This window comes from Pelophylax lessonae, assembly GCF_965119305.1.
Source record: "Pelophylax lessonae genome assembly, chromosome: 13".
In the NCBI taxonomy this organism is placed as follows: domain Eukaryota; kingdom Metazoa; phylum Chordata; class Amphibia; order Anura; family Ranidae; genus Pelophylax; species Pelophylax lessonae.
This window is the reverse complement of record NC_138780.1, coordinates 51,895,960-51,908,270: the sequence shown is the minus strand read 5'-3', so window position 1 is coordinate 51,908,270 and position 12,311 is coordinate 51,895,960. Positions and strand designations below refer to the sequence as shown.

General features: G+C 45.4%; 1 protein-coding gene across 1 annotated transcript in view; it reads right to left on the bottom strand.

Moving 5' to 3' along the window:
- The window catches only part of FSIP1 (fibrous sheath interacting protein 1), a gene marked incomplete at its 3' end in the record, with an annotated part of 176,591 nt that overhangs the window by 136,721 nt on the left and 27,559 nt on the right, over positions 1 to 12,311 (bottom strand). Inside the window, exon 4 of the mRNA XM_082275840.1 lies at positions 7,948 to 8,041. Within this exon, the coding sequence (XP_082131966.1) occupies positions 7,948 to 8,041 (94 nt within the window). The remainder of the gene's footprint in view (positions 1 to 7,947; positions 8,042 to 12,311) is intronic.

The following is a 12,311-nucleotide window of genomic DNA, read 5'->3' as shown; positions in this document are numbered from 1 at the left end:
GTTCCTCCATAAGTTTAGCTCTAACCTGCAGTCTACAGTTCGTGAGGTCTCGCAACAAGAGCTGAGATGGATTCAGTTTATGAGCTGATTCTAGTGCTTTAAGTTTCTCCATTAGGGCCCTAAACGCCCCTGTTCTTGCCCTTTTAGCCCTAGAAGCCTGCAGAATGAGCAACCCTCTCGAGAACGCCTTATGAGCGCACCACAATTGAAAAACATCAATCTCAGGAGTGTCGTTGTACCCAAAGTAGTCCCTTATCTGACCACCCAGTCGGTCCCTATGGGCGGGGTCCCGGAGCAAAGAGACATTATTGCGCCACAAATGCAACGGCGTAGTCACGTGAGACTCCGAGACCGCCACCGAAACCGGCGCATGGTCAGACCACGATATAGAATGAATCACAGAGTTTTCCACTGCCCTCAAAAATTGCAAATCGGCCACAAACAAATCCAGCTGTGAATAAGATTTGTGAGGGGCCGAGAAGTAGGTAAAATCCCTTTCCGTGGAGTTAAGGCAACGCCACACATCGTACAGGTCAGAGGCATGCAAGAACCGTTGCAGAGTAGCCCTTGCGCGTCCCTGAGCTGGAGAGCAATCCAGTTCCTGGTCCACCACACAGTTGAAATCCCCACAATACACCGTTAGGCCTTTCTTCACGCGATCCACCTTCTTGACTAATGCTTTAAAGAATTTGATCTGGCCCTTGTTCGGGGCATAAAGATTTATGATTGTATATGTAGTGTTGTTGATGTCGCAAATCAATATCACATATCGACCTGCCTCATCTGACACCACCTCATGCAGCTAAAAGGTCACGGAGTGTTTAACCGCGGTGACACCCCCTTTTTTTTGGATTCCCCAGAAGAGACAAATATATGAGGATAAGCCTTATCCGTGCATTTAGGTGGGTTTGATCGCGTGAAGTGGGTCTCCTGTAAACATACAACATCACCCTTGAGGGTGTGAGCCTCTCTCCAGAGGGACCTGCGTTTGAACGGGCTGTTCAGTCCATGGGCGTTAATAGAGACAATTTGGATTACCATTTAAAAGGGTACAGTAATGATCATTGCAGTGGCCGCGTCCAACATATATGCAGAGATAGGGGCTCTGCAAGGTATAGTTGGGGACCATGGGTGGTCTCCATCCTCAGCGACCAGCCCTAAAATGGAGGGCAACACTAGGCCGTGGCCTTTACAGTACCTGCAGTCCATGTAGAGTAAGTTCAGAACTGAGCAACTTGTCCTCGCTGGTATAATGGAACCATGGGAATCCTTGGTTACAGGGTGAGTGGTTTCCAGGTGTAAGTAGCTTGCAAAGAGGCTGAAGAAATGAAAAAAACAAAGTAGAACAAAACATGAAAGTAACAACGGTAACAAACCAAAAACTTGGGGTAAACCCCATCATGCGATTCAATCGCAGGTAGTGGTGAGGGGGGTAATAGCACCGGCCTCCCGGATATCCCTTGAACTCCAGCATGTCGGTTAGGGAGAAAAAAAGGAAACAGACAGACCCCCTAAGACCTCTCTGGACCTGCTGAAGAGACCTCCAGGGAAAAGGGACAAGCTAGTAGAACCATTGGATCCAACTGGAAGGGACCCGAAGTTCATCTGGTGACTCGGCGCCATTCAGGTTCAAGTCGAGCTGGCGGATCTGTACTCGGCGGTGGGCCCTGCTGATCCGGGATAATTCCCCACTGCTCGGTCAGCGCAAAGCCCTCATGCACTGAGTGGATAACATGTGTGCGGCCCTCCTTGATGATGAGTAGCTTGGTAGGGAATCCCCAGGAGTAGGCAATGTTGTTGTTCCGGAGTAGCTTGGTTAAGGGAACTAGTTTCCTCCTCGCCGCCATGGTGAACTGAGACAGGTCTGCGTAGACAGATAGATCATGATACGGGTCCGGCAGCGGTGAATGCTTCCGCGCGAACCTCATGAGATCATCTTTGACATGAAAAAAATGAATACGGGCAATGACATCCCGCGGTACCTTGTCTGGAAGATGTTGCGTTTTGGCAAGCGGTGAGCCCGATCCACCACTACTTCCGCCCCAGGTGTGTCAGGCATCAGAGCCAAAAGCATGGCTTGGACATACGGCCTCAGTTCTGATGGAGGAATAGACTCCGGGACCCCCCGAAGTTTAACATTGTTTCGGTGGGCCCTGTCCTCCAGGTCCGCCATCTTGCTCTTTAGGGCCTCCAGGTCATCATCCTTCTCGTTATGAGCGTCAACTAGTTCATTATGCGCTAGCGTGAACTCCTCCATTTTGGATTCCAAATGGTCCACCCTGCCCCCAAGTTCAACCACATCAGTTTTAATTCCATTGACACAGGCCACAATTTCCCTGTGAAAGGTGCCGTTAATAGTGAGGAGCATTTCCTTCATAGTGGCATCTGTGAGCGGCTGCCCTGTAGTAGGAAAGTCCTTAAAGTTCTCATAGAACTCCAACGTGCTGTTCAGGGACCCCTCCCCCGCCCGCTCATCTCCTGCCCATCTGTGGCTTTCAGACCTCTTGGGCGCCGATTTGTGGGGGCTATGGGTAGGTGAGGTCCCCTGGGATGACTTGCTGCTTGCGGCGGGGGAGACAGAGCCGGAGGTCCGCTCGTGATCCCGCTGCGCTCCTCTGGAGGCTCCGGCACCTCGGGCCTGCAAGGAGGACTCGGCGCCATCTTGCGAGCGTGGGGTGCTAGAGGTGGCGAAGAAGTCCGTCAGTTTACGGGGCGCCCCGCGGTCTTTGCGCTTCCTCATAGTGGTCTAGAGGTTCCCGGGTGACTTATGAGGGGATTAGGAGCCGGAGGTGCTTACCCACGTCGCTTGGTTGTCGGTGGAGATACCGGGAGAGACGGAGCTCGGATCTTATGCGGCCATCTCCTTCGGCTGCCGGCCACGCCCCCCCCTGTATACACTTTCATCTGCATATGATAATGTAATCAGCCAGAGGGGAGGGATTGTGTACACTGTATGGGAATGACTGAGTGTAAAACTCTGTTTCTATTGGATTGTGAATGTCATGTCCTGTTCCCAACAAGGTCCACCTGGGCGGTAACCTTGTGGGGGAAAAGTGAATAAAAGAGCAGCTGTACCATTAAAGTTTGAGTTATACTTCACCCTCAATCTAGAGTCCTGTCTCTTATGGGGGATTTGGCTACACGGGATTGCTATGCTCTTCATACTCCCTTGAATAATCACTAAGCTCTTGTAAGAGCTTGTGTAAGAGCTTGTTCTTGTTCCTGTTTCTGCTGCACTCTCTGGGGAAGAGAGGTTCACCCACTGGAACCTGGAGCATTGTCATAGGTCCAGTGTGGGTAGGAGATGTCAAGAGCCCCAACCAAGCTGCAGTGGTCCATGGTGTCTGAGGTGGTTATGGTGTCTGGTGGAGTGCTTGGAGCATTAGTCAGAGTTACACAGCATTTAACCATCTCACCAACCATCCACTGCCTCTGCTGTTGGATCCTGCAACCTGGAGGCAAATCTGTTCACTTTTTTGTCAAACTATGATGAAAAATAGTCCACTTTTGCCTACCTAACCAGAGACACAGGTCCTGAAATACATCTTGGTAGACAAGATCATCCTGCTATGTCCAAGCATTGCCAGGATTTTCCCCAAGAACATAAATGCTGCAGTGCCAAGGAGCCCTCCCCAACCCGGCAGGCTGGAATCCATAGTCACTACCATTCAACACTGTGGAAGAAAGGATTTGCCCAACACAAATGCCATAGAGAGAAGCCTCCATGACATCAATCACCTGGAACTTGAATGAAGCAGAATCTCCCTATTTCCAATGCTGGGGGTATGCTTGGTTGCAGACATTTCTCGAGAAACTGAACAAATGACACTACCACAAAGGAGGGCACCGCGAGACTCTGAATCCTCATGCAGAACCTCAAGGAGGCCTGAGGTAAGTTGCAGAGTTGATGGATCTGAGACTGCAGCTTTAACAGTTTCTTTCTGAGGCAGAAATACTATAGTGAGAGAGGTATCTAGAATGAGGCCCAGATGCTTTAAGTGACATGCCGGGACAAAACTTCAAATTCAGAATCACCTAAACTCCTCCATTACCCACAGAGTAAAGGACAAATTTGACTCCAGACCCTGTGTCGTCCTCTCTTAACCACTTAAGCCCCGGAGGATTTGGCTGCTAAACGACCAGGGGGTATTTTGCGATTCGGCACTGCGTGACTTTAACGGACAATTGCGGGGTCTCTTGACGCTGTACCTAAACGAATTTTACGTCCTTTTTTTCCCACAAACAGAGCTTTCTTTTGGTGGTATTTGATCACCTGTGCGATTTTTTGATCATGCGCTATATACAAAAAAAGAGCGTCAATTTTGCAAAAATAACAATATTTTTCACATTTTTTTATATGAAATTCCCCCCCAAAAAAAATGTAAAAATCTAAATTTTTTAACATTTTCGGCCAATTTGTTTTATGCTACCTATGTTTGGTAAAAAAAAAAAAAATCGCAAAAAGCGTATTTTTATTGGTTTGCGCAAAAGTAATTGCGTTTACTAACAAAGGGAAAGATTTATGTCATTTTTGTTGTTCTTTTTTTTAACGCGAAATGGCAGCGATCTGCGATTTTTTTTGCGGTACTGCGACATTGCGGCGGGCAGATCGGACCCTTGACTGAAATTTTTTACACTTTTGGGGTTACCAGTGACATTTCTACAGTAATCAGTGCTATACATATGCACTGTTACTGTAAAAACACACTGGCAGTGAAGGGGTTAACTTTTTTTGAAAGGGAGGGGCTATGTGTGTTCCTAGGGGCGTGCTTTCTACTGTGATTGGCTGTGGCTTCCGATGTATGAACAGTGATCAACGGTTCTACATAGTAGAACCGTATGATCATCCTTCATACACAGGGGAGAATGACAGGCAGCTTGTTTACACAAGCCGCCTGACTTTCTCCCTCTCCCCCGACGATCCCCGAGTGACCGGCGGACATCGGGTCCGTGACCGCGCGGGAGCGCGCCTCCGCGGGCGCGCGCTAGCTCCCCAGAGCCTCACAGGCTAGCGACGTAGACCTACGTCGCTCTGCCGGTGAGGGGCTGACTGCCACAGTGAATATACTGTGAGCAGTCGGCAAGCGGTTAAGGTTGTCCAAGAAACCAGCTATAGGGAAGCCCCTCTGATGCATAAGGGCCAAAACCAGTGCACCTCTTTGAGAATAGGCAGAATGAAAGCACCAAACCCTGAAAGTGGCGCTTTCCTACTGTGAAGCATAGGAAACGCTAATGACTCTGATAAATATTAACAACAATAAGATTATTCCATCCTTTTTCTCTGGGAATGCACAAACATGTTCAGCTATATCAAGTCCAGATTTGAATGAATGCCCCAATTTGGATTTGGAACTGTTAAAATAATATATAGACACCTCCTCCAATTAGAACGGGAAACACATCCCCAAAGACAAAAAGGAAGCCCTTTTGCCGAATTAGTTAGTTTTAAACAAGAGCTGAAGGACATAATCTGAAAAAAACAAACAAAGAACATAACACAATGGATTGAATCCTCACTTTATCTCATACTGTCCTGTAAGACGATGTCCTGAAAAAACACAAAACCTTTCTATGCGAGGGGCAAGGGAAATTACTTCCTGAACTCACAACCCTTAAAGGGTGGGATGAAGATCCACAAGATATTGAAGGGAAACAGGGAAGTGTAAGGGAAGAAACTGAGGAGGCGACAGGGAAGAGAACTCTATTTTTTAACTTTGAGACGCCATCTGTAGAATCCACATCTCTGAGATGCAGAACAGCGTCACACGTGATTTAACCTCTTATCAACCACATAATACATGTATGCAATGTAAAAGTGGGCCTTAATGCCCAGCAGCTACACATATCAGCCCATGGCAATTCAGGGTTGTATGATGAAAGAACACTTGCTGCACGCACCCAGCACACTGACCAATCTGTCTCTGACAGCTATCGCTCACTGGTTCTTTTCAGGACAGACAACTGAACAGACTCCTGGTCATGTGAGAGCCAATCACAGTGGTCACATGTTTGGGAAGCTGCTCCCCCTCCTGCCATTAAAGCCCACTTACAGGGCCTTAATGAGGTGGCATGAAGGAGTTAAAGCACAGCACCATTTGACAAGATGCTGGTCAGTAGCTTTACCTGATAAATCACTGCACAGGGATTTAGAGCAATCCAATAAGGCCTGAGGTAGCAAGACTAACATTAAATGCAGGTTGTAGAGTTGAACCTAAGAAAGAAAACAAAACCTAATAAAGATTTCAATCACTTTAGGTGGGATTCAAAAATGAAGGGGCAAGGCTCTACAGGGAAGGCCATAGCATGTTAGGTAGGACTCCGGAGGGTATGGATCAAATCATTTTATGATAAGGAGGGATTTGTCTGGGTTTTTCCAATCTTTATAGATTAATTCACCAAATAAGCCATATATGTACTTTTCAGAACACCTGTACCTGTAAGACCTAGTAAATTTTAGGCTTTTGGTACTGTGTGTTCAACATTTAAGTAAGCTCATCTTCTTCTGCTTGGGTCAGACCTCCAAGTCCTTGCAGTCCCAAGGAAGGGTCTTTTCATCCAGGGTTGACAGAGACAGTAAAACTGCCAGCTATTCATTCTGGGTAAGAGAGCGCAGGATGCTTACTACCCCTATTTACAGGTTTAGCATCTGAGTAACCTGAGAAAAAAACTGCAACATAGGCCCCTCTATACCCGAGGTAAATACCTTCAGTGTGAGAGTATTAGGATTGAAGAGACAAGAACTCACTGCTCAAGGTGGTGTGATTGCCTGATGACTCACACCGGTGTATGCCCCGGCTCGCCTCCGTGAAAACTTGATAAAGAAAAAGGAATTGGCAGCACTCCAGGTTGAGCCAAAATCCAGATTTATTGACTGGACATCCAAATATGACAATCGTGACAAGGTAGACGCGTTTCACACACTGTGTGCTTAATCATTAAGGGGAGAGTATTAAGGGCAGATAAACCTGAAGTTAACATGAAGGGTGAAACTAAACTCTCAGGAAAAAGACAAATGTCAGCACGCGCAATGACCTTCACAGGCAAACTGTAAAATATAAAAGAAGGGAGCCCAGACCCAGGCATAGACACCCCTATGGCTTGAGAGACAGGGAGATCCCCATGAAAATTACAGCCAGGCATGCTGACAACTAACCCAGCACTAATGAGAAGCAGTACAAAACCCATTTAGACATATTCCACTGGATCATATAAGAGTCATCACAAACCACTGTGACCAGGCCTTCAAGCCTCAGAGCTGGGGTAGTCATGCTGCAAACTGAACAAGGGTCCCTGCAGGTGGCTGACAAAGATCCCGCAAAGCCTTTTCCCTCCAGGAACAAGCATGTAGAGCAGAAGCAGCAGGAGGCATGAATAGAAGCCAGGGAATCTCTAGTTAGAAACAGTAGTGAGGGTTATGCTGGCAGCTGACATCCCTGCCAAGCAAGGAGAAAAAGTAAGAAGTGTAAAGAGTCCATTACTTTTGAGATATCCTGCAGGACAAAAACTGCAGGACTGTTCGTCTGCCAGCAGTTTATGATTAAAGAAAACTTTGCATTCGAGTTGGGTGGGGAAATCCTCCCAGCTGTGTCATTGTACTCCCTACCATTAGAATAGACTGATCTGCGCTTCAGTCTGTAACCCGTAGCGCTGATCGAGTAGCTTTTTTTCACAATAGGCCAGATGAACAGAAGTCAATCAATCGATTGACTTCTGTTCAACCACAGTGGCCATACGGAACAAAAATTCTAAACTTATGAATTTTGATCCATGTATGGCCAGCTTAACTCATGATTCTGATAGAATTCTGTATCCCTCAGCAAACAGTAAAGAAATATAGGTGTATTCATTCATTCTGGATTCTAGCATATTTACTTTCTAAATACAGAACTCCAAGAATTTACACAAATATTCAGTATGTTTTCAAAAATAATATAATTCATAGCTTACCTGCAGTGTTATCAAAATGGGGACTCAGTGCCAAAAATCTATTAGTATTCACAATTTCTTCATGACTGCGCGACAAAGAATTCCTGGAAACACTCTAAAGAAGAGACATAATGTTAAATCATAAGACAATGGAATAGTTAAATAAATCAATACAAGTCAGTTATAAAGTGCCCGGAAGAAAAGTGACAAAGAAAAATAAATTGATGAATTTCTATTAATCAATTGGATGCCTTTTTTTTTTTTAAGAGACACTATTACTAATCTGAACTTGCTAGCACATTTGACAACTTCAAGACAGTCAATTCTCTAGCACAGCCCCCTCACTCAATGCAAACCATGGCCCTCTCCTATTCTGGGACTATCCGAATACTGTCTGTGCTAGCAGTCATTGGGCTCCTTTCTTCACCTTCCTACTGTAGCACTGGTCCTCAACACTCTCACCTGTATGACTGCAGCAAAAACAAACAGTGGGGCTCTGTGAAGGTGTTGCTGTCAATAACTTGCTTTCATCTGCTTGATAAGGCTCCATTTGCATGGGTGTTTAGGCATCAGTGGCCACAGCTATTTGTGACTGCCCACACAGCCAGAGATTACCTGCGGTGATTGTAGCTGGACACACACACACACCGTGCCAAAAAGAGTTCCTTACAGGATAAGGTTGCCAGTTCAAACACTCATCTAGCCAAAGCGATAGAACCAATAAAAATACTTTGTAAGTCAGAGCAGAGAGAGGGATATCTTTGATAAGTTCAAATTGAGGTTTCTGAAGCACCAAAAGGACCAAATACAAATTGCATTGCTGTAGAGGGGATTTAAACCACATGGGAGACCCCTCTCTATGAGAAAAATTGTAACTCACATCCTACTAGCCGCTAGATTGTCCATAGTTCGTAAATGGAAATCCCAATCATTGACGATTGTTCTTGACATGGTCCAAACTACTCACACGCACTACTCTTATGAACTGGCTCTATCCCCGGATAGGAACTCATACCAGAAGATATCCGACTCATGGTCTCCTTGGAGTTATTCACTAGATATTCACTAGATGAATACACTAGGTTAATCTAACTTATTATTGAAGTTATTACTTATGTGGGCATTCTCTCCGGAAAGTTTGCTCCCATATTGGGGTGCCGGAGATTGAGTGCTCTCACTTGTTCTTACTTGCTAACTTGATACCACTGTTTTCACTGTGTCTGTAACCACATATCACTTGAGTCTTACTGATCGCTCATATTAGTTACATAGTTACATAGTGAGGTTTAAAAAAGACATCAGTCCATCCAGTTCAACCTATGATGTGAGTGTGTGTTTGCTGTTAACCGTACATTGCATACCCCTGTATGTTGTGGTCTTTAAGGTGCCCATCTAATAGTTTTTTGAAACTATCAATGCTCCCTGCTGATATGACTGTTTGCGGAAGAGAATTCCACATCCTTACCGCTCTGACAGTAAAGAACCCCCTACGTACTTTAAGGTTAAACCGCCTTTCCTCTAGTTTTAGTGAGTGGCCACGTGTCTTATTGTATTCCCTTTCTCTGAATGGTTTGTTCCTTATGCTAGGGTCGCCAGTACAGTATTTGTACATTGATATTATATCCCCCCTCAATCGTCTCTTCTCCAGAGAGAATACGTTCAGTGCTTGTAGTCTTTCCTCATAGCTGATGTCCTCCAGTCCCCTAATTATTTTTGTTGCCCTTCTCTTGGACTCAGTTCCAACACATCCATATAGTCAGTGACTGTACTACCCTTGCTGCATCCCCCCCCTCCCCCTCTTTCCCCCACCCTTGTTTTACTTTGTACTTGTTCTGTACCATTGTTGGTACTGTACCATTATCCTTGACAAAAGCAGGAAGAGCCAGCTGTTGGTTGTATAATAATCACCAGACAGGACCACAGACTGAAAACAGTGACACTTGAACCACTGACAGGAGCAAAGTCAGAACATAAGCCAAAAGGTCATCAACAGCCAGGCAGCAAGGTACAAGAACATCAGACAGAGGCAGAGTCAGGATATAAGCCAGGATCAGTTCACAGCCGGGCACAGGAACATAAGGCAGAAGCAGAGCCAGAGTATGACCTGAGATCACAACAGATAGGCAGGAATCCATAGACAGGTGATGGGCAAGCCAAGACAAGCAAGAGAAGGCAAATATTGCAGATCAGAGCATATATAAAGCAGGAACTAGCTAAAGAAGACCAGGTGGCAATCTGTTCATGTCACAATCCAGCTTAAATAGGCCGTTTGGTGCCAATGCCAGGAGTGCACCTGCGCTGCTTAGTGCACATGCTAATACATTTGTAGCGTTACCCCCATAGCCGCTAGAATACTCTCTTGCTTCAGCTCTTCAGAAAGGTACATAGTATTTTCCACAGCCAGACACTCGTTTCTTGAAGAATCAGTCTAGGGATTTTGGTTGCTTTTAAAATTTTATTGAGAACTTGGATAGGGAAGGGAATGTAGTGAGATACTACACATTCAAATAATTACAGGGAGAACAACTTCAACAATGTGACTGTGGAAATCCTGCTTGAAGCAACATACGCTAGCCAGTATCCCCTTTCTGCTGCAACCAAAAGCTGATTTTCCTAGCCCAGAGGGGTAGACTACAAAAGAACAAGCCCCTAGATCCTTGGTCCGAACTCACATGAGTCGCATCCGATCCTCTCAGACATGGCTCCCCTCAGTCAGCTCTTCAGAACCCATGGGTCAGCTCTCCAGCTTCCTGGCCTCCAGCCTGAGGTCGCATAGCAGCAGGTAGTGAAAAGGGCAAGGCGTCCCCTCCTCAACTGGACTCTCTTCTCCAGGCAAAGACCACTTCCTGTGTGTCTTCAATGAACATAAATACCCCTTCCCAGCATGCATAGGAACCCCTATGCCTGCAATTGGCTGGGATGGCATCCATATTCATGCTACTGATGTGCACGAGTCACTCCTGTCCACCCAGCAATTTCCAAAACTACCTGGATAGAGATGAGTCAATGCAAATATAGTAACACTTGTTAAACACGCAGGACTCCCTGGCTGTACCAATTCAGTCTCCCTGTTAGGCAGGAAAACTACTATACTTTACCTTAGTTCTCTTTTAAGTACGAGACCATACTATTCTAACTAGCGTGTTTCCCCGAAAGTAAGACCTACCCTGAAAGTAAGACCTAGTGTTATTTTTGGGGAGGGCTGCAATATAAGTCCTACCCTTAAAATAAGCCCTAGTTTAGTGTATGAAAAATCCTAGGATGCACTTTATTAGTGTTTTAAATAATGTCCAATGTGTGTTTTTGTAATAGAATACTGTGAAATACCTTCCTTGGATCGCCACTCCGCTCTCAGCTGATTCTGTCTTTCTCCTCTCATACCGGTAGCTGTCATAGGGGGATCTCAGCCCCTCCCCTCTGCAGTGTACACAGAAGCACCGGTATTCAATTAGAATTGTGGGAAATATATTCGATACATCGGCCTTTCCGTGACCCCCAGCTGTCAGCGGGGGAGAAGAGGGCAGCAGATCAGCTGAGCTCAGAGCTGCGATGTAGAAGGTATTTCACACTATTGTAATCTAATCTACCCTGCGCTTCTGTGTAAACTGCAGAGGGGAGGGGCTGAGATCCCCCTTTGACAGCCACGGTATGAGTGGAGAAAGACAGGAGACAGTGGGAGAGACAGCAGTGATGTAATGAAGGTATTTTACACTATTGTATTACAAAAACACACACTGGACATATATAAAACACTAATAAAGTGCATCCTAGGATTTTATATACACTAAACTAGGTTCACACTCGATTCTTGGCACACAGGGAGGGCAGAGCGGGACAGGGCAGAACATTATAAGACCTACCCCAAAAATAAGCCCTACTGTGTCTTTTGGTGCCAAAATTAATATAAGACCCGGGTTTTTTTTTTCGAGGAAACACGGTATATACATCCTAGCAACCTACCTAGGAGGGTGTTACTTTGAATGTGCATGCTAATGTCTTTCAGTGAGCCTTTGCTCTTGTTATGATACATACAGGCTTTTCTTACACTGGGTTCTGTTCTGTGCCTTCTGATGTCTACTAGTCTTAGATGTCACAAACAGTGTCTTCATCTCTGTAATTGTTCTCCTGCTGCCTGTCTTTCAATTGTGTAGAACAATTTCTAGCTCTTTTTACGTACATGCACAGTTACTCATTCTTTGAAAGCAAATTTTCACTTTTGTCAATTTGACAAATTATGTAATGGCTGCACAAACGAGTTTATACATCATGAAATAAAAACTGGTAATAATAATATTCAAATATTCAGCCTGCCATAAATGTCAAACTACTAAAAAAAAAAAAACGGTATTGCAGTAGCCGGTCTGAGTGTCTTGATAAGAAACACA